The 23375-nt window shown below is 43.3% G+C and overlaps 1 protein-coding gene across 2 annotated transcripts in view; it reads right to left on the bottom strand.

Annotated features, from left to right (window-relative positions):
- The window catches only part of nos1apa (nitric oxide synthase 1 (neuronal) adaptor protein a), a 107076-nt gene that overhangs the window by 18890 nt on the left and 64811 nt on the right, over nucleotides 1–23375 (bottom strand). The window contains exons 5-7 of one of the 2 annotated variants that reach the window (XM_053430598.1): nucleotides 13641–13749; nucleotides 7583–7724; nucleotides 3027–3196 (exon numbers count right to left, since the gene is read on the bottom strand). In XM_053430598.1, the coding sequence (XP_053286573.1) occupies nucleotides 3027–3196; nucleotides 7583–7724; nucleotides 13641–13749 (421 nt within the window). Of the gene's footprint in view, nucleotides 1–2997; nucleotides 3197–7582; nucleotides 7725–13640; nucleotides 13750–23375 lie in introns of both variants that reach the window. The other variant, XM_053430599.1, reaches the window with a different exon arrangement.

Here is a 23375-nt window from a genome sequence, read left to right as displayed (position 1 = left end):
ACGGCTCTGTGATGACAAATCCTCACACATGGAGGCTGACATCGTAAAGACCAGTAGACACAACGCACGTGCACGTGTCCATGCACATTCCCATTTAATCCGTCAAGGGGACAAGAACTAAAGACAGAGGGGGTACACGTATGCTCAAAAACATCTACGCACACTTTTTCCAATGACCTGAGGATAGCGGTCGTCGCCGGGAGCTCGTTGTTTCAGTGATTTCACGCCGCGTTGCTTTCAATCAGGGACTGTAATGAAAAGACTCATAACTCTAACGTTCATGGAGCCGGGGACTGGACGTCTGAGTCGCTGGGTTTTGTAACTCAGACCCAGAAGACGTCCTCAGAGTCTCTAACTCCTGAACTTCTTCACGGGTTGGTCTCTGTGAACCTGGAGCTGCTGAAGTGACGTCGTCGGGCTCTTGATGAAAAGCTTAAATAACTCCGACCCTGGATTGTTGCCTAACAGCTTGTCCGTTTAATTATTAACAGTTAATTGAAGCTGCCTGAGGAACAACTTAATCACCCGGAGTTTACTTCAGATCAGGGCTTTTTCCTGCAAGAGGGAGATTTAGTCAAAACCTTTTAGCTGAAAGGTGAGAAACAGGAACTTTCCTTTTGAATTAGGTTTCATCCACGTTACAAGTTTTCATAAATAAATAATGTGACCTGGGAACTGTCCAAGACGTGGAAAGAAAGAGATCTTCAGGACATGGCTCGGACCAAAGGATCCAAAATGAAGCCCGACCCAAAAGAGTTGGTCTGGGTCTGGATCAAACTGCATCATGGCTCGGTTCGGTTCTTGGTTAATCCAGCTGGAACACGTTCTAAGTGGTGCCTGGTAGATTTGCCCTCTGAGATAATTGTTTAGCTAAAAAGGAAAGTTTGGCAAATGCTGCAACTTGGCTCCACAAGCTGGAAACAGCTTCTCTCTCTCTCAGAAGTGATGGATGTTGAGGGATGGATTTGTATTCTCCAAGTAAGAAGCAGCCGCTCTGTTGTAAGATATGGTTGATTTAATTCATTATTGTTGTTGTTACGTTTAATGGTTAATTAACCTTCACACAAACTGGGTTGTCAAAAATGTTGTAAACGCATAAATAACACCTGTTCCCCCTGAACAGGAGAATATGAAGAAGAGGAAATAAACAGAGAAGCTCAGATCCACCTGACTAACTGTGTGTGTTGTTTGGATTTTCTATTCAGGAGGCGGAACCACTCTCCCAGAAGGCTTTTCACACACTGTTAGCACTTTGTCTTAGTAGCTCAAACGGTCTCTGTGAGCTTTAAACACTTTATTAAGGTTAAAGAAAGACTCTCTAGGTTTGTCTGCCAGAGGAAAGTGGCTCTGGGCTGCACCTTGACGGAGGTGGAGATGGTCAACCGGACGTCCAGAGGCCAAACGGACCACAGAGTCCTGAGGCAGCATGAGAAAGTTAAATTTGCTCCTAGTAATCTATCACTGCATTTAAATAAAGACGTTAATCGTACGTGTACTAGCAGGAGGAGCTACAGGTGGAAAACTAATAAAATCCATATTTGAGCTCATCGTGCATTCAATCTTTTTCCTGTGACATTTTGAGAAACGAGGTCGACTCACGAAACCGAAAGCAAATTATTTCTCCCCGTTGTTTTTAAATCAATCAACGTAGAGGAGGTGAAAACATGTTGCAGCACAAGGATCCAGAGCAGCAGCAGCAGCAGACAGAGGGAAGTGATGATACAATCTAAACAGAATAAATTTAATATGAGATAACGGATGTAGCCGACTGTCTGCAGAGCCGGTGGTTTCAGGCTGAGGAGTAAAGTCGTAACACCCCCCCCCCCCCCTTCTCTGTGCCCTCATCATGCAGCGGCGTCCTCCCACTGCCGCCTCCATCAGAAAAACAATCACCCGCCTGCACACGGCTGTAAATCCCAGCGACTGAGCGGCTCGGCCAGCTGAGTCAGGCAGACGCGCTCTCTGGTTATACATAGACGGCGGCGGCTGGTGGTGGTGAGTTTCCACAGACCTCAGAGCAGCCGGCCTGACGGAGCCGTGTCAAAGCTGTAACACAAACAAACACGTGGAGGACGAGCGCGGGGATCACGGAGCTCAGCTGCTGACAGACTCTGCACGGAAACAGATCTCATGAACACACACACACACGGTGTTGGCTCCGCTGAGCTGAGGGTTAATACAGAAATGAATTATTCAAAATAAAACTGGAAAGAAGTTCTTCATTTGAGGCCTGAAGGGAATCTTGTGTATACGAGAGCCTCATCTGGAAAATGTGCAGGTTTGTGTAAAGTTTGGACGCTGAGGGTCAAACGTGGCCTGGACAGACTGGTTTCCTGGACAGACTGGTTTCACTGCCAGGTTTCCAAAGCCCTGACCTGAGCTGACTCGACTTCTCTCCCTTAACGCCCAAATCCAACGTTAATAAATAAACTTCTGTTTGTTCTATGATTTGTTTGCTCTTTATTAAAAGTGCTGCCAGTTAAGAAATGAGAGGAATAAGAGAAAATGGGGATTGAGTTGCAAACAAAGGTCAAAACCTGGATGTGAATCCAGATGTTCTCGGTAATGACGAGCACCATTAACCCATTCAAATACCATGTCGACACCAAAAACTTTAGTTTCCTAGTTTCACAAGTGATTCTGGAAGAAACCAACTCTATAGCTTCCAGTGTGAAGACCCAGCCGTGCAGAATTCTTTTTTGAGAGCTTGAGAGTTTCACTGTGGCTGCTTTAAATTGTATTCTCTTCCATATGAAGTGATTTAATTCAGACCTCCAGCTTAAAGGAGACATACAATGCTTTTTAAATTTCATTTTCTTTTCTCTGATTATTGGATTTTTTGTGAATGTTAAAGTTAAAACGACTTGTAAAAAGCCAAAGGAACATTTTTGCTCTCGTTGTTTTGGTTCCAGTTTTTTTTATCTCCTCCTAAAAATCACGCTCGGATGAAATAAAGAACTTAACCTTCAGCCACGTTCCATCAGTACTGATAGTAACACCCTGTCCAGAAGTGGTGGGTCATTTACCTCGTTCTCTATGTGGTTCAGATCCGGTGTCTTTGCCGTGGCGTCCAGATCGGTGACTCCTCTGTTGATGTTCGATTCCTCGCCCGCCTGCCCCTGGTTCGCCTCTTCTGCATCGATGTCCGTCTCCTCAGCGACCACCGCCGTCTTCTCGGCGCCTGTGAGCTCCCGAGCTGAGCCGAGGAAAGTACACACACATACAGGTGGATGAGCACGCACGCCTGCACACACACACATGTGGGCATGAGCATGTACACACGCACACATGAGTGGACACACAAAAACACATTCGGGTAGGAAAACACAACAACAGCAAATTAGGTTAGTACAACTGAGAGCTGCTCAGTAGAACAACAAATAAACAGTGATGTTAGTTGTTTAGTTTACTTAGTTTGTTTCCTGGGGTTGTGTTTTATTTGTGTCTGATACATTTTTAATGGGACTTCACAGGTAAAGTTCAGTTTATAGCTTCACTAAAGCAGATATACAGTCACTGACAACTGGAGGAAATGGAAGCAGACTTCAGGTGAACACTCTAAATCGAATTCTTCTCTTTCCCTCCACTCTTGTTTAACTCCGACCTTGCCGCTGGGTTCCATCTGATTTCAGTCAAACACGAATTGAATTGTCTAACTTTGTTTATTTGGCAAAAACTTTTGAGTGACTTCAATTTTGTATAAATGTCTTTGGAAAAGAAAAATCTGATAAAAAAAACTGCCAGAACACTCGAATAATTTAAAACTTTTAAATAAGGGCAAAACTGAAAAGTCTCATTTTGAAGCAAAAAGCTGAAATGTTGATTTAACCAAGTGGATTTTTGAAAACCTTCTTGTAATTCTAACATTTGCCTTCAGCAGTTTTGGATTGTGTTGAATATTTGAATGGTTTCCAGTTCATTTGAAGCCTCTCTCTCTGTTTGTGTCGGAACATTCATTCCCTCGACTCTGACGCCTGCAGTTGTTGTGTTGACTGTGAATCACAACTTCACCTAATTCCAACCGCTCTGCTCCTGACGTTTAAGTTTTCTTTGCTGTTGTTAAGGTTTTCCTTTTGTGTGCTATGTGTGTGTGTGTGTGTGTTGTGCGTCTTTGATTGTCTGCCCCGTCCTGTTTCGTTTCACCTGATTTCACCGTGTGTGTCCTTGTGTATTTAATCGCTGCTGAGTTTGGCACAAAATGGACACGCAAGAAGTACAATATGTCCGTCATGTCTACAACACTCATAGAACCACTTCCTGTTTGTCAATTTGTCCTCAAGTCAGGGGACATTATCAGAAACTAGTATCATGAAATAACTTATTAAAACCAAACTTATCAGGAACACGAACAGTTGAAACATCAGTTTAAAAATAACTTCCTTAAATGACAGAAACCATCATTTCAGGTGTTCTTCGACTTTTCAGTTTGGTCCCCGTCCCATCCACTAACGTGGAGGAGGTGCGATTCAGGACCTATACCGCGGCCAGCCACCAGGGGGTGATGGGAAACCTCACTTTTGTGAAAACCACCCTGTCACTCATCTTTATTTACAGTCTATGAGTTTGATGGACTCCTGAGATGTTTTTTTATTGGTATTATAAAGTTAAAGAGTCTTAAATGCATTTAAATCCTGCAAACTGCATATTTAGAGTTTTTCCTCTGAAAAGAAACAAGTTCATTAAGATATAATTATAATAAGTTATAATTATGACTCAATAAAATGAAGTAATCTGCCCTACTTTATGTTCCTGGCATTATTTATTAATAAAGTTGCTTAAACAAGTTGACAAACTTCCAGAGTTTCTTCCACAGAAATAATGAACATGAATGTTTCTCAGGAGGCAACAGGACGATTCATCAGAGTTACGTCCTGGAGCCTCGAGCTCAGTGTGGAGTGCTGAGCTTCACTGAGCGGCTGAAGGGTCCGTGTTATATCTCATGTTAATGGGAACTGTTTTCCAGTCAGCGAGCGTTATTAGCTCCAGTGATGAGAGCCATTATTCACACGCTTTTATTTGTTTGCTGAATCGTATTGTAATAACGTTCTATTGTTTTAGGTTATATATTTTCTGCCATGGTCCTGAAAAACATTTCTCTGAGGGACAAAAACGTCTTTTCATCACATCTCCTCCTCCTTCTCCGCCATTATCCACATCTGCCGTTCATCTCTCCCTTCTCCTCTCCTCCTCCATGATCCATCTCTCCTTCCTGCTCCTCCCCTCCACCATCCACACTTCTGCTCCTCTAAGCCCCCCCCCCCCCGTCCGTCCCTTCTCCTTTTCAACGCCGTGATAATTAGTTCTCCAGATAAGCTCATTGGTTGTGCATGACGGCTCTTGTGTTGTCTAACACACCATGACAGTGTGTGTGTGTATAGGCGTCCATTGGCATGCATGTGGGCTCCCTTCACTGTGTGTGTCTGTGTGTGTACAGGTATTGTGTGTGGGTGACCTCTGGGCTCATCAGCATGTGAAAGCGAGCTCTTCTCTGGAGAGGGGTTGAAGGAGTTTTTTTGAGATAACGCATCCCGGCCTGGCGCTCCCTCATCAAGGTCGGGGTCGAGGGGTGGGGGAGCTGAACACTCGTCCAACCCGTCCCCACGTCTGTCCTCTCAGAGCCACGTGTCCCCCGAGCTGCAGCGAAGCACATCCCATCCCGACCGGGCACGAGGCGGCGGTGGATAAAAGCAGCTCAGCCCACCAGTGTGGCTGTGCCTTCTTTTCTCTGGGTTGACTCATCCGTGACATTCACTCCAGCGTCGGCCTCTCGAGCCAACTTGAGCCACAAAGCAGGCAGGAATGAGCACATTTCTGTGTGTGTGTCTGTGTGTGCGTGCCTGATTGTCGCTCTGCTTCCCGACAACACGCGACTGTGAAGGTGTTAACGTGGAATGCGTTGGCTTCAGATTTCGCATTAGGGCGACCCTGTGACAGTGTCGGCTGGGATTGGCTCCAGCATGGAAAAGCTAATGGAATCATGGATATTCAATTTAGTGATGTTCTTTTCTTTTTATTCCGTGACCTAAAAATAAGGTTTGTTTATCGTGTGGCTGTGAAGGATGAGCTGGTTCACGCGGGGGTGGAGGGATCTTGGCGGCTTCTCAGTGGAACTCCATCTTCCCTGACCCACTTCCCCTCAGCGCTCCTTCACTTTATAATATACTATATAATAACACATAATACTACAGCGCATTACAGCCCAGGTTGTACCGGCGCAGCTCGGGTATCAGCTCTATTAGTGATGACAACATTACTAAACTACACAGCTGCGGAGAAATGTGATGAAAATGCGACACAAAAATGTAAATGAGGCGATTAACGATAATTCTGTCAGGCTGCTTATTTATGGATAAATCATATGTATCATGACGTGTATCATACATTTCAATGTGTTTTTGTAATCCTGTAAAGTGTCTTGGAGCATTGTTATTCTTATTATTAGATATTTCTACACTGATGATACAAAATATGGACTGTATGTAAAGATGGACGACTTGACAGCTCCCAAAAGTGAAGCCAAACCATCTGGATCACCCCCTGGTGGCTGGTGGCAGTATAGGTCATAAATCCCACCTCCTCCATGTTCCATACATCAAATAATTGATTTTAAAAGATAATGTCATACTAAACAATATGTTTTTTTTTAAAAGTCCAACCTGGAAAAGAGTCAAACAAACATTTATGGACAAGTTAGAGTCTAGATTTATCTTAGGCACAGTCCGCAGTTTGAGCAATTGGGATTCGAACCAGGAACCTTTGCTGTGTCCTAACCACTGCAACAGCATGTCACACCCCATCATTATATGGTGTAGGTCTATTAAGTCACAAGGACCCCCCCCCCCTGATAACACGACTATGAGATAGGATATAGGAGGTTTAAGGATAGAAGATAAGATATTAAATAGGAGATAAAACGTGTTAATGTGAATTCATGTGGGAGGAGCAGCTTCTGTTCCCACACAGCGTTGAGTTTAAAAGCATTTAGTCACGAACTCTCCTCAAAAATTATTACGACTGAACCCAGAGTCAATGATCATCCATCAAACAGCATTAAGAGCAATTAGAGTCGTCACAGTCGTGATGCTCCAGTCGACCCGTTCGTGTTACCGGCTGCAGTTACTGGAGATTCACTCAAACACACTTTCTCTAAAAGCAGTTTGGCTGCAGCGTCGATGTTATTTACGATTCTTATATATATATATTTTTTTTTTTAAAGAAAGAATCTGCAGCTTCAGCTTCACTTAGTGCTGACGTTGTTTCCATAGTGACTTACCAATGGCTGCCAATATCAGCCGAGAGAATTAATGTGTGAACAAACTAACAAAACAATGACTAAGCTCACTGTCAATTATATAAACAACTTTCACTCATCTACACAGAACAAACCTCCATCAGCACCATCATCACTCTGAACCCTGAACTGTTACATCAGCCCCCCCCCCCCCCCCATACACATCTGACTGCCCACTCCTCCATCTCCATCCAGCTGTGCAGCCCGAGAGAACACGCTGCTGACTGTGTAGCACGTTGCTGTGTTTGTGTGTGTCTGTGTGTGTGTGTGTGTGTGTGTGTGTGTGTGTACCTGAGAGGGAGGAGTCGTTGCCGTTCTTCTCGCTGTGGCAGTCCTCCTGTCCGTCAGCGTTCTGCTGCGTGTGCAGGAGACTCAGCTTGTGACAAACCTCGAAGGCCTGGCCGACCGTCCGCACGATGCGCATGGCCTGACTCTGGACGGGAAGACAGAGACAGAGACACGGTCAGAAAACCACCTGCAACACTTATGTCCCTTATAAAGTTTGTGTAGGTGGTGTTCCTTTCGTTTCCTCAATCCTCCAGCAGCCCAGTTTGTATTCAAAACAAACCAGAAAGTTAAAACTCCATTGATCCAGGAACGTTTTCCCTTTTGCGTTGTTTCCCACTCGTGTCAGATGCAGACTGGCCCCAGCTGGGCCTCAGAGTTGTGTGTGTTTGTGTGTTTTGCATCAAAGAGACACAATAGGCGGTTCACACGTGGGTCACTGAGTCAATTCAGCATCACATGACCTAACGTCTGTCTGTGTTTACCGTCTCACGGGCTCCACATGTCCTGGAGTTTGAGTTTAACCTCAGGTGCATGGACTCGGACGTGTCAGATTATCTCTCAAAGGCAGGTCAGGTGAAAACCACTCAGATCTGTCTGCTGCCCCCCCCCCCCCCCCCCCCCCCCGTCTGGCTCGTCGTAGCCGAGAGGAGCGGAGGCAGAACAGATTTCATTTTAAAGGCAGCGAGGCCAGACCTGTGAACACCACTCATCCTCAGCCGGAGGAGCAGAACAGATGCAGCTCGGCCTGAAAAGCCAGGAGAGAATCAAAACTCTGCCAAACACACAAATTCCATTTCTCATCAATCCTGGAGCCGACGGACAGAGTGACAAAGACTCACACAAACAAATATGAATTGTTAGTTGTTGTTTTCTCACAGTTAAAGATGAATCTAGATTTGGAATGACGTCCAGACGCTGTTATTTGATTTATTATAAAAATCCGCTGCTTCAGCTCCACTTAGTGCTGATGTTGCTTCCATGATGACTCGCCCATATCAGCAGAAGAGGATTTATGAGCAAAATGCCAAAGTGCTCCAGACGTCAAGAGCGGACAACAGCCACTAATGAGCCTGTGTGCTATGAAACCTACAGTCACACCTAGAACATGTTAAACCTCCTAATGGCTGCGTCGGCTCCATTCTTATGAAAACACTGAGGCAGTGGATAACAAGCACTAATTTGATAAATGTACATGTGGCTATGACAGGAACCTTTAACTTAATAGAGACAGGAACAGTGAAGAGTAAATTAAAAACCGCCTTCAGCTCATTTTGCTCATCTGTCCTTCTGACACACGTCTTCTTCTCGTTTTTTTAATTTTGAGGAAATGTTAATATCCTGAAACAGATAAGACAGAATCTGACTCTATGGAAATAAGAAGAGATAAGAAACTGATCAAGACATCAGACTAACAGTGTCAGTGGATCTTTAACATCCCATCACTCCTGTTTTAGCCTCTTTACCCTCAACATAAGATCTTACTGTCTTTTCATGCTTCGTTTCCGACCCATTAAGCCCAGTACTCTGGTTCCTATACCTTCAGGTACTGGGGCAGAGTTATCTGTCCATGAAACCAGGGCTGAAATCTTAATGGGACAAAAGGAGCGTTGGCAGTCGGGACCCGGAGGCTCTGGAACGATCTGCACGAGGAAATCAGGTCAGCTGACTCAGGGTAATCTCTTCTTTGGAAGAACTCTCATCAGGGAGCCGGATTCCACTTGAATCTTTGAACTTTGTATATGTATTGTCTTTTAAATATGATGGTTTGACTATAAATAAATTCTACTCCTAAATTGAAAAGAGATTTAAATCTGGATTTTGAAGTTCACACTGAAATTAGGACTCAAGAACGTTTTTTAAAAAGAGAGCAAATATTCAGATATTTCAAAAGTCAACGCGGATATTTGGGGTTTGTAGGTCGTGGTAATAAAAACAGGTTCCAGGTATAAAGAGCTGCAGCAGGAAGCTTCACAGTGGTTTTTAATCTGCAGCAGAGAGTGTGTGCAGCTCAGGTCACTGCAGAGGTCTCGGATGTATCTTCAGAGAATATCAACGACACAGTCGAGCGTGAGGATGTATATATATATTAACGGATATCTAAAAAAATACCTTAATACTCCTGGCTCCAGTTTAATTCTGCCAGCAGCTGTTTTTTTCAGGCGGTAATTATTGTATGGATTTTTTTAGGGGGGAAAGTGAAGAGCAGTGGATTAGCAGAGCCGTTAAGACTAATTGGAATAAAAGCAGGAACCGGCTTTTCTGTGTCCGACTCAAGAAGGAGGCAGAAACAAGACGTGTGATTTATGATATAGAGCTATAAATAAAGTTTGACTGTGGTTCTTGAGCAGGATATTTATCCATTATCAATAAAGAGTGAATGTCAATCAGGTGTGATCACGTTCAGGGTGTTGGTGTTTAACCTCCTGTTGCAGCTGTTTGTTTTCTTTTTGTTTATTCTGCGATCCGGCTTGAATCAATATTCTTTTCATGCTTCAATCACCTGCAGAGATAAAAGTGGTTGTTCTGAAAGTCAGAGGCTGAAAAGTTTAGGAACCTCCACGAACTGTTGTTGGACAAAAGAAATTAACGAGCAATTAACCAAGATCTTCCTTTTTCACAATAACCAGGGAGTTGTATTTACTTAAACAAATCTCAGCTGTGAGAAAACTCAGATATTTACTATTAGACAACTACATCTTATTCAGTATATGGAAATTAAATTAGTAAATATACTATATATATATATATATATATATATATACTATTGTTATGTATGGTGTATGATTAATTATCTGATATCAATCAATGAAATAGATTTGTATTATTATATAATGTGTATAATAGAGTGGATGTTGCTGTATGAACAGATAATGAAGGAGAAAATTTGGTCCTACTTTTATATTACTGTAATAAATCAAATAAAAAACTTCACAACCAAATAAAAAACTTCCTTTATCTAATTACAAACACATAATTTATGTGCTATCGACCTTTACTACATGTTTATAGTTTTATTTGGTTGAACTTATTTAATTGAGTTGGCCGATCAGAAAAAGTCCTTCTTGAAAAAAGTTATGCATCCTTATGAAAGTGCCCTATCGGAGTTGTCAGTATTATTTACACCTTTAAACTTCTGAGAGATCTGTCACTCAAATGAAAAGGTCTCCTGTAAAGAGACATGTGTCATCTGTGTCTCTCTCTCTCTCTCCCTCCCTCCATCCATCACTTCTCTCCTGTGTCGGTTCAACTCAGTGAGGGCATCTCTCTCTCTTTCTCTACACTCTCTAACGGTCCCGTCTCTCTCAGCGGAAACGGGATAAGTTCGATGCCGATGACCCTCAGAGGTGAGGCGGTGCTTTCGCTGTCGCCTCGGAACGTCTGGACACGAGCAAACAGAACGGACAGGAGGGGATATAAAGCAATCTGTGAAGAATCAGGGTAAACAAAGAGAGGAAGACCGGGGGATTTAATTGTGATTAAAGCCTTTGCTCTGGGCCGTCTCCCCCGATGATGAGCTCCCTCATTCCTCCTCTATTTCCTGGTGTTTGCACGTTCACCTCATCCCTCCATAATTCACACATCCATCACTCTGTGTGTTTGTATTTGCTCCGTCTTATAAACTGTCAACTACTGAAGCTCTACCTGCAGCGGTGCATCTTCCAGCCTCCAAGACATTAGTGAGACATTCAGGAGGAGCAGCACTAAGTGTGTGAGAACAGCGTGGGCGAATGATGTCAGAGCAAAGAAATAAGCACCAATCAATCGGGAGGCTTGTTTTTTTGTTTGTGTGTCTTTGTTTGTGTGTGTGTTTGTGTGAGGGTATGCAGTAAGTGGAGTGAGAGGAAATCGATTGCCGACGCCTCGGTGACTCTTCTGAACCATTAGCTCCATTTCTAGGTTGTGTGCAAACGCAGACGCGCATCATAAAAACAATGTTTATGTTATTTTTTAACAATGTTTCGTGGGAAAAAAAAGTCAGACATGGTTATTACAGCCGACCAGTAGATGATGCAGAAACACAAGCTGGGTCCGATGTTCATATGCAGCAGCTGCCGTCACTGTATCAGAGGATCAGAGGATCGAGGCAACAGAACAAAAACTAAACACTGGCTGGAAAGTTCTTAACTCACTTACACAGAATATGACCTTTGACCTTCAACCGCCACAACCCAATCAGTTCATCTTTGAGTCAAATTGAATGTTTGAACCAAATTTGTAGGAACTCCCTTTGAGGCGTTCTTGAGATATCATGTTCACGAGAAGGGGATGGACCGAAGAACCAACATGCAATTCATAGTCTTGACTTGTAGGCTAAGGGTTTGAACACAATCACACACACAGACACACACACACACACTCTAACACACTGTGACCTCTCAGCTGAGGTGGTGTTCTGTAGCCTGATGACAAAAGCTCTGCTCTTATCGTGTTGGTCAAGTTCAAGTCATTCATTAGCTTCCATTCAACCGTCTGCTTGAGGACGAGGAGGTGATGAGCGAGAGAGCACGAGTCAGAATGGGGGAGAGAGAGACACACACTCACACACACAGACACACACACACACAGGCCACTAAAGTCTCCGTGATTTAAAGCCCGGTCGTTCTTTCACTGCTGGTGGTTAAGAGGGAAATAAAATCTGCCTGATCTAAATCTCGCCCTCCCAACCCTCCACAAGTCAAAACACACTTCTGTTAAACCCCACTCAGCCTCCGATGACACTTTAACTGCAGGTCTGACGTGTTTATCATCGATCTTCCTCCATTGTGGCGTCGTGGCGTTCTCTGTTCGTCTTTTTCTACTCTCTCCTCAGGCATCTGACGTTTTGATTTTGGAGTTTAGAGAGTAACACGGCGTTGAGACGAGTGGAAGCTGTGTACAAACTGTAGAATCTGTAAGATGAGGTTAATGTTTACAGCCAGTTCGTCCATAGCCTCTCCACAACCATTAAAAACACACACGCGCACACACACACCCACACACGCACGCAGACACACAGAACCACACAGTTTTCAGCTTAATGGCTTCAGGGCCATGGTTGTCCCAGAGGTTTTTGTTATGTGTCACATTAACTCAAGAATGTATGAGAGTGTGTGTGTCTGTGTGTTACTCAGTGTGTGTGTGTGTGTGCTCATGTGTCAGTGTGGGTCTGTTTTCAGGAGATAATGAGGCAGTGTGTTCTTCACCCAGCTAAACCCTGGACCTCGGCTTCAAGTCCTACAAATTGGCAGCTAAAGAGACCTGGCAGCTCATTTCTCTAACAAACTGACTCGGTGGCGACTCCGGCTCTGCAGCAGCCTCCCCCCCCCAGGAGATTTCAACCTGCAGCTCCGCCCCCCCCCCAGCAGCTTCCAACCAGTCTCCTCACCGAGGAGGAGCCCACACTGCCGGGAGGAATTGCTGCTGCTCCACAGTCCAGTGTCTCTTTCGTGGTCAGGACTCTGACGGCCTCATAATAAACGAGAATAAGGAATAGGACTAAAATACTACAACACTAACACACTGAGGACACAAGGACACACTTAGTGTTTTTTTGAGGAGTTGTTTCTTTCAAAAGCACAAACTCTGTCTCTGATATAAAGATATAAAAAGCAGGAAAAATACTGAGAAGGAATCACTTAAAAACACAAACTAACTGAGAAACTTTTATCTCTACCTTTTCCCTCACGGCCACTGAGCAGCTGCACTCAAGCTGCTTTTCACTGAGTGCCTTGCTCAAGGGCACATGAGCCTCCCTGAAAAGTACAAAGGTCTGTTGGCATTCGTATATCTTGACTGACATTGCCAGTGATGTTTCAAACAGAGCGTTTTACCAGGAGTAAAAACGTTAAACCACCAGAGTGTTCCCGAGGCTAATTTATAACTCGATGCTTCGGGGGAAATCCATTAAGAGTTTTCTGAGAGTTTCTGGAGTTTGTGCCTGAATCCTCCTGGAGTCAGAGTCGGGTCAGATTTCTAACTCAATAACTCAAGAGGAGCACTCCAGCTCTCCATCAGGACGCCTCGCTCCAGGGGCCAAAAGGTGAGAGCGTCCAAAAAGGCCCCCCCCCGCTGTCCGTCTTACCTTCTTCTTGGACTTGAAGACGTTGCAGCGGAAGACGTTGCTCTGTCCGTCTCGGGCGATGTAGCTGAAGATCTTCAGGTCCTGGGAGTCGTGGGAGACGTAGAATATCCTGAAAGAGAGAATGAATCAGGTCAGACGTCGGGAGAGGAAACAGATTAAGAGGCTGGCAGTTTTTTTATCTTAAGATGCAAAAAAGGCACCGAGCCCGTTTCTCTGGGGTCTGAAAAAATAAACAACGGTTTGGAAAGTTGTGATTAAACTAAGGGAAAAAAATCTACTATGTAAATAAAGTGGGAAGCGCCAACTTCCTCCTGATCTCACTGTTGTTAACGTGGGAATTTGGGACGAGTGACACACAACCACACACACTGAGAGCCAGGTAAACAACGCCACATCAAAATAATACTTCAAAGGAGAGCACAGATATATTCCAGTGTGAGCAGGAGACACAATACAATCATATCACATTTGTTTCCTGTGTCACAGAGGACGCCGGGGGGGGCAAAGTTTGAGATAAAAATAGATTTATCTCCTGATGCGGAGAGATTAAGTTCAACCAACAGTGGAAAGATGCACAATATCCTGCAGAGCGGGTAAATAGGAAGAAAGAGGTTCGAGGAGCAAAAAAGCCAGAGCAAGAGAGATAATACCCCATAACCTGCAGGGGGGGGGGGCATTGTGTGGGTTAAGCTCAACGCTGGATCTAATTTGTGGTGACAAACGAACGCCGCCCGAGAGTTTAAGCACTGCCGATAACAATATGGTGACTGAAAGACGGAGAACAAGAAGCTGGAGTCTGTCGTGTTCGGAGACAAAGGAGACGCTCGGAGCTGCAGAGTCGGTTTTATTCTGAGCTGCTTCATTTCTGCAAGAATCTGATGTTTTCTCCATTAAAACCTGACTCGTGTTTACATTTGGTGCCTCAAGAGGAAATTCAAGATCTGAGATGTCATCACTGGAGTCACACAACCAGCAGTGACTATGTTATGTCTATGCAAAAACATAGACATGACATAACTACACACTCTTCTCTTTGTCTTAATCACGTTCCTTAATTCATCTAAACAACCACAAAATCCTTCCATGCATATTTTAGAGGACTAACAACAATTTGGAATAAAATATTTTTTGCATTTCGAGGGTTGTACAAGTTCAATTAAGCTCTGAAATGATTCATATGTAATTTTCATCTCTGCTTCAGAAGCTGAGAAACAAACTTTTCAGTGAAACTTTTCCAGAAAACCCTTGTGAAGTTGGTTTAAATTCGAGGATGCTCTTCCACAGGGTGTCTCAATGGGTTAATGCTGTGAACTGGAAATATCAAGTGGCTGAAAGAAGCAAGAGGAACCTCAGGCGGAGCAGTTTCCTAATTGAGCAATTAGTGTCACATAAATGGGCTCTGATGGAGATTTGGAGTAATTTATCACAGTGAGCCGAGGCACAACAAGGCCAGAGCCTGGAATTAGGTGAAGATTAAGCTAATGAGCCAGTTGTGTTTGTCCAAATGTGTATTTGCATTTCCGTAGTTAGTTTTTTGTGTGTGTGTCTGTGGTGTTTGTGTGTTTTTTAAGTACACACACACACTGACATTTCTGTGGTATTTGCTTTGGCCTTTTTCTCCAGGGAGCCAGACGAGTTGACGTCTTGGGTTAAGGAGGATGTGTCTTTGTCAGTTCTGTTGAGTCGACACAGTTATCTCACGCACAGACACACACACACACACACACACACACACGCACACACACATACCAGGTTCTGCCTCATCCAGGTCTGACTGGTTATTACTCAGGATTAAAATAGATTTACTGAATCTTGATTAATTTCCCAGAGATGCTCAAGTGATGTTGAACTGTCTCACGATGTCTTAACAGTTGTTTACCTGGTTTCCAATTACAAAATATTTCAATACACGTGTAAGAAAATGTCATTTGTCAGTACAGGCAAGTTTTTAATCCCTAAATACAATTTATATTAGTTTGATATAGATCCATGAATTATTGGTGAACCAGGAAATATGTAAATTGTGACAAACAAACAACAAGTTTCATTATCTGGTTTGTTTTGAATTTGTGTGACGTCTGACGGCTGTTTTTCGGTCATATTCTCTCCAGCTTCACGGTGAAGGTCGACCACTGACCACACGTTGTGTAGTTTTTTTCTGTAGCTTTAAACGTTCTTTCACAACAGAACACATTACAGATGCTGCTGAGTCAAACCAGTTTAACAGAGCAGCTGCTGGAAAAGGCTCAGAAATAAGAAAACATAACGCGGCAGTGAAAGATCATGCGGGCGAGTCGCTTCAGCTTAATGAGGGTAGCAGGGACGTCTCTGTACGTGTCAACACACACGGGGGGGGGGGGGGTCGCTGTTATCAACCCATGTCATCAACTGGTAGAAAACCAACCACTCCCAACCCACTGATCTTTGCAGAAACCCTGTAATTGCCTCCCTCCACGTCCCAGATACAAATCAAAGCCCCGGCAGATTTAACTTGAAGCAGGGGGGGGGGAAGACGTCCTGTGTTCTGATAAACAGGGAAATTAATCTCCCTCTAAAGCTGTGGGCAGTGTTAAGAAAGAATAAACCCCCGAGACGGTGAAGCTCAGCCGGGGAGCGAGTGAGAGTGAGCGAGTGTCTCGACTGACGAACCCCAGAGCAGAAACTCAGACACGTCTCCATCAGGTGTCTCAGACTGAAACGGCTGCAGGGGAGGGAGGGTCGGTCGATCACACAGATCAGCCTGGAAGTAAGAGCGGCCGGCTCCATGTGGGAGAAGTCAAAGACGGTTAAACACAAAATAAATCAGACTGCAAACGCTGCCGGGCAGAAAAACGTCTCATCTTGAGTTTTAAGAGGGAAGTCTTTTCAGTTTCAAAGTTTAAATCCCCAACGTCCTGCAAAACTGAAGGAGGATCTTTGACAACAGGAACAACTCAGGAGAACAAACACCTCCACCAAGGACCAACAGAACCCTTAAATCTAATCTGGATCCACCACATTGCTAAAACTCATAGATATCACAAGTGATAAAAAAACACTTCCCCATCTTTCCACCAAATTTCGCAGAAACCTGTTGAGGAGTTTTTTTCATAATCCTGTTCACAAACCAACAACTACACAATAACTTCCTTGGTGGAGATAATAAAGTTGAAACATGTTTTTCTTTGTACTCATTTCGTCAGTTTGCATTAAAGATTTGTCATCATTCAAAATCCTCTCAGCAGGAGTCCTACTGTTTGATGTGCTGAGATTAGGCAGATACGTTTCTCCCTGAGGATAAACACCACGTCAGTTTGAAAAATAAAAGAGTCAAAGATTGATTATTAATTTAGAGCAATTACAGATTAAAACATGAGGGCACAAATCTCTGATGCTAGGGCTAAAATTAATCAATTTTAATTCAGAATCAGAATCAGAATCTGTGGAGGACAAATCTCTAAATGAGATAAGAAAGTAAATGAAAATCTGCTCTTGTGTCTCTTTGCAAAAATGATCAGTGAGTGATTTCTATACCAGAATCAAAATGTCGTCGTTTCAGCAACGAGGCAGAAGAATGTGACCGATCGCATAGAGAGTGAAAGAAAGAGAGAGATGGACACCCGGGGGAAAAGAGGGCGAGTGTGAGAAGGAGGGAGGAGAAAGAAAAGATTGAGACAGTTGCACAAATAAGAAGCTGAAGTATTCAGAGTTCGACAAAAAGGAAAATGCTCCCAGGTTTTCACATTTAACCTCAGAACCAAGAAAAGAAACGAGTCACACGTGCTCAAATAAACATGAGTGAGCGACACACACACAATCACACACACACTCTAACCTCGTTAATAAGCCTGTCTCGTTAACAGCACCCCCCCCCAACACGAGGGTGTGCGACGTGAGGTTTGAGTAATGAAGTGGGTTCGTCGTAGAAAGTCCTCGGACATTTTTTTTTTCCTTTGATGAATCGCCGCCTGTGAAACCCGGCTGCTATAAATCAAAGGCTAAGAGGCGAAGCTCCGCACAAACACACACTGCATCGACCATCGCACACTTACTGGGAATCAATATGGCAATGCACCTGTGCCAGATCAAGCTGTAGGTGTGTGTGTGTGTTTGGGGGGGGGGGGGCTGTTTTTAGCAGCAGCATCATGTCCAGGAATGAAAGCCAAACACATCTGGATTAATGGCATCTCTCAACATTAAACATCCCGCTATTGGAAATCAATAAAAAGCTCCGGTATCAGTGTAAGTAACATGAGACACACGTGGGCGGATCCCCGAGCCAACTCCATTAAAACATCCCGCCGTTAAAGTAAAGTGCTTTTAATCTTAGTTTGATTCTGGCCCAGACGCTTGGTCCTGTGTGTAATCAATTTAACACGACCGTGCGGCTGAATGAGGAAATGAAGCAGAAAGGCCTGAAACAGCTTTTTGAACTCAGTCTGTGAGTTATGTTATACGAGCGCTGCACAATCAGTGACGTCCATCATCTGGAGCTCTGGACAGCGGAGGTGGTGTAACCACTAAAGATGGACGACACGTCTCCACTTCTCTCTACGGTGCAGGAATCGAGCCAAAACATGGGGGGGGGGATACATGTGACCAATCAGGAGTCTGTCTCAGCTGTCATCTCATTCACCCCGTTTTTTTTTTTTTGCATCAAATAATTAAAGATTAACTTATTAGAAACGTGATAAAACTGAACATGCATCAGTGTGATAGGAACTATCTTAAATGCTCTGTGAGAGAAATGTACCCATGGTTTCAGTTTGGGTCACGTCCCATCCACTAACATGGAGGAGTTAACCTATACTGCAGCTATGGATATAACAGTTACAACTATGACCCATCAGCTGTTAAACTATGAGAGCAGGTGGATTTAAAGTCGGATCTGTAATTAGACTGATTTAATGAGTCTCTTAAGAATGTCTGGCTCGGACTAACAGGGCGAGAATCAATCTGCATTAGAGCGGAGAAACAACAGACTTTAAAAAGGTGTAGCAGTGCCTGAATAAAGGTTTTTATTATTATATATTCTAATAACTTCTAAAACAGAAATGTAGCTAAGATTTCTCAGAAAAGCAGTTGTGATTTAGGAGTGGAGACACGGTAAAACCAACCTTTTAGAATGATGAACACATGCATCAGTTTGATAAGAGCTGAACCTACAATGACAGAAAACCAACTTTGAGGAAGATTTACTGAAAAGAGGATTATTCACTTTTCAGTTTGGCCAATGTCCCACGTGCTAACATGGAGGAGGCAGAGTTTATGACCTTCGACTCCACCAGGGGGCGATCAAGCCTTGAAAGAAGAGCATATGATGAAAATAATAAAAACAGAGAGTTGAAACAGACAGATCTCTGATGCTCACATGAAAAACAAGTTTTGATTGAGGATAATCTCATCTCTCATTTTTTCATCTCTCACTTTTCAGACGTTTTTTTCACTGTCTGAAAAGTGTTTCACATTTTGAATCAAATCGAGACAGACAGGATCCATGTGGCATCTTGTTATTCTGGAAGTTTGTTTCTGGTCACATGTGCACGTTGGTGATGTGTCTGCAGTCTAGAGCTTCAGGATGAAAAATCACATGATGTCAGGTTTTCTGTTATCGATCCGTCCACTCAGGTTGTCGATTCCTCATCAAATACCAACTCTCTGTTTTCCATACAGTTCAAATATGTATTGCTTATTAAGTGGAATTGATTTGTAGATAACCAGATGCATCCTGAGTGTACTTTATGTGAGTATACAAGTTACTGCAGTTTGTTTGTTAAGTTTGTTTACATCGTACATATTATACTTTCTATAGTTCCTTGTTTCCTTGTATATATAGTATTGTCTTTATTATTTATTACCTTTACTGTGTGTTCCACTATTCCTGTATGCTCCTGTAAGACGGTGAACTTCCCCAAAGTGTGACTCATAAAAGTTTTTCTTATCTTATCTCAAAGTGTTGCTGACATTGTTTTCTTTGGTAGCAGCTGCTTTGCAGTTAAAATATGTATTTTTTAAATCTACATGCGCACAAGATTAACTATTTATTAACAATCTGAGATAAATTCCCTTGTACTTGAATGGTCATGTTAATAGAACGTATGTAGATTATTTCTGAAATAGACTAAGACATTAAACAGCTGTGGTTTAACTTAACACTTAACCAGTGAATATATATATATAAACTAATTAAATGCACCACATCAGCAATCTAACGATACAGTGCAGTGGTTCAATATGAATAACCTTCAGGGATTAACATACTAAATATGTCAAGTCTGATTTTAATTTAAGCTGAGCCTCTATTCCACAGGGTCCTGGTTGAATGTGGAGCTGCTGCCACCGTCGTCAAGATTGTTTATGAAAATGAAAACACTCGGCATGGGGGGGGCATAACTCCTTAACAGCCTCAGTCAGGTCTGAGGAGCCTCAAGCTGGGGCAGCACACACACACATGCACAGACACACAAACACAAAACAGCATGAGTGCAGCATGTGGTCCGACACTAAACCCTCCAGGACACAGCACTGCAGTGTGTTGTTTCACTGCTGCAGAGGAAACCTCTAGTCCCATATGACTATAGTGGCTTGTACCTAGCTAGAGAAGGTGAAACTGGAGGAATGAAGTCAATATATAAGTGCAAATAAATCCTGTGCCGGGAAATTGAGAAACTTTTGCTGCAGGGTTATAAAACTCGATCTGTGAAAAAAATCAAATCAAACTGACTTGAAACCTTTTTAAAATTCAAGGAGATTTCTTAGTGACAAATTTGGTTCGAAATGAAAAAGAGTGAAGCTTTTTTTTCTTTTAGTGCAGCTGTGTGTGTGTGTGCGTGTGTGTGTGTGTGTGTGTGCATGTCGTGAGGAACAGTGGTGAAAAGATGGAGACAAACTGAAAGAGGCAGAACTGACCCAGTGTCACAAGAAATAAGTCCTGACTGAGACTAACCACATTTGTCTCTTGTGTGAATGTGGGATTCAAATCCAGTGAATGTCCCGTAAAGTGCCAACAGGCAAACGTTTGGGAAAAACTAGTATTTGAATCTGTAATCAAGGAACCAAGGAGGAAAAGATGGAGTAAATATCGACGACTTGAGTCAGTAAAGCCAAAGTATTGTGATCGCCCCCTGGTGGTTGGCTACAGTACAGGTCATAAACCCCGCCTCCTCTCTCTAGCACATTGGACATGGATCAAACTAAAAAGTGAATTAATAAACTTCTCGATTGACACCTGAGACTGACAGAGTGAATATCAATATGTCTTTATTCACGGCCCTGAATCCAAGGGACTGATCACCTTCGTCTTCTTCTGTGTACTCATAACTGTGTGTGTGTCTGTGTGTGTGCTGTCACCACACTCCTATCTACCCGGAGAACGTGGTCGCACAAAACAAGATCACGCTCACATACCTAAACAGGCACCGAAACAGACGCTCACACACACACAGAACACAACCAATAAGACTGAATTCCCAGAGGCAGTGGAAAGCAATGAGTGGGCAGAGAGGAGCAGAAACAAGGACTGAATCATCTTCGTCTTCATTTACATTTAATCGGGAGAGAGTTTTATAGCAGCAGCTGCAGCAGCCGAGCTCCGAGGCCTGGTGGAGAAATAAATAAAATACAAAACGCACAAACTGGAGCAATTACAGTCCCAGGGAAATGCAATCTCTTTAAGCGGCAGCATCAGTGATCACACAGTGTTATGACCCTGTGAGCTCTAATCCAGACGAGGGCTCAGGTCATCGGTAACACAGAGGACGGCTGCTCTGCATGAGAAAGGGAGAGGAAGTCAAATTGAAACGAGCGTAAAAAAGAGAAGAGCGGGAGGAAGTGATTAAAAAAGACCAGTGACACCTCTGAGAATAATTCAGTTTCACTAAGATTGGAGAGGACAGTAAATCCACAGAAATAACCACAGCAGCTGTGCAGCAGTTTCCTCCAGTCAGCGCTGGTTCCTCTGCACAGACACAGGTCGGAGGTCAAGGTCATTTCAGACAGGACCACGAGGCTGTGGAACAAATGAGCTGCTGCTGCTGCTACTTTCACTTTGTCCACACAGTTAATTCAGCGTTCAAAGTTCAGTCACCGGGGGAGGGGGGAAATCGATGTTCAGGAAACAAACAGAAGGCGAAGCAGGATTTATTCACTGCTAAAAACATCACTATTAAACAACCTGTGAATCTCAGAGCCTTTGCAGAATCCAGGAAAACGATTTTAAACTTTTAAAAGGTCTCGATAGCTTCAGACAAAATGTGTTTCAGGACTGACTTCTGATTTATTTAGTTTATTTCACCGGAACAGAACCAGGGTTCAATTTTGGACCAAAGTGTCTCTGGTTATAAATAGACACCACCACGGAAGAATCAATTATAAGTAGTTTGACTTCCACAAAGTAACTCGGAATTAAAGATCGTTAAAACAAAAAGCATCGTTGGAGTTTTCAGACAGATCATAACTGATGAACGTTCTGTAGCTATGGAAAGGATTCAAACACACAGGAAAGCACTGATCATGCGTGTGTGCAGACTTTACTGCTGGATCTGGGATCACGTTCTGAGTCGAGGCGTCCTGTGGATGATGGGACCGTAGGACTCGGACCTCCGGAGGGCTTCATTAACATGGAAATGAAAGCAACAGGACTCCACTCGATTAGGCAGCTGACATCTGGTTCCTCAGGACAGAGATGGTGAAACGTGTCTGTGGCATGGGGGCGTTTCTCAGGTTGTGGTAACAAATGAAAAGTGTCGGTCAAAGCTGGAGTCGGAGGAGCGATGCTGCCTCTGCCGGTGTCAGACAGAAGTTTGATTTGAGCTGTTCTTCTCACTTATATGGCGAGTGAAGGGGAAGTAGGTCGAGCAGTGAGAGACACTATCGCGTGTTCAGACTGTCAATGATGACGTTTTTCTTTTTCCTCAGATTTGGACGATGCCCTGCAAACTGTGATAACACAGAGAATCTCAGGGACTTTCTGACGAGGGCGTGGGAAGAGTCTCGCCTCGCTGTGCAGAGCAGAGGAGGAAATGACGAGGAAGAGCCTCAAGCTTAATTCATGACGCCGGTCAAAGGATTCAGATTACAAGAGATTTTCTGTCAATACAAAATACCAGGCAATCAATATGTTTATGTTACTTTTATAGGAAATGGTTCTCTTTTTTACCAAAAGTGGCTTGTTTTCTCAGGCCAGTTGAAGTTCATTATTAAAACTGCAAAATACAATAAGTCTTTTTAACATTTTACATCAGTCTGTGTTTTCCGATATACACTAATATGAAAACTTTTATTTCTCATGATAAAAAGTGAAGAAAATGGTGTAAATGAGAATAATGTGTACGTATGTTTATGTTTTTTATTTTATGTAAAAATTTAAGTTTTCTTAATATGTTTCGATGGATTTGTGTTCATTATATCGGCTGATTTATCTCTAATTGAAATGTTGTGGTCTGTATTATCAGTTTCACCATCAGCCTCCAAAGATCCATATTGACCTTTACCCCCCCCCCCCCCCCTTCAAACCTCACATATAGAAAAACTGCAGCTCATTGATTTATCGACATCCTGTTCAAGATTAAATGTTTTATTCATGAGCAATAAAAAGGAGATCTGTCATTTCAGCCTTATCGGTCCGTTGTGACCTGTAACTTCTGGTTAACTAACGTCAGCTAATGTAATTAAACTTTAAATCAACTATCATCCTCAACCTGTGGAGACAGTGGAGACATGGTGGAGACCAAGAATGAGGCTGCACCACACCTAAAA

Source organism: Pleuronectes platessa, chromosome 9, assembly GCF_947347685.1.
Source record: "Pleuronectes platessa chromosome 9, fPlePla1.1, whole genome shotgun sequence".
Classification (NCBI taxonomy): domain Eukaryota; kingdom Metazoa; phylum Chordata; class Actinopteri; order Pleuronectiformes; family Pleuronectidae; genus Pleuronectes; species Pleuronectes platessa.
The sequence above is the reverse complement of the archived record's forward strand: the minus strand, read 5'-3'. Positions and strand labels throughout refer to the sequence as shown.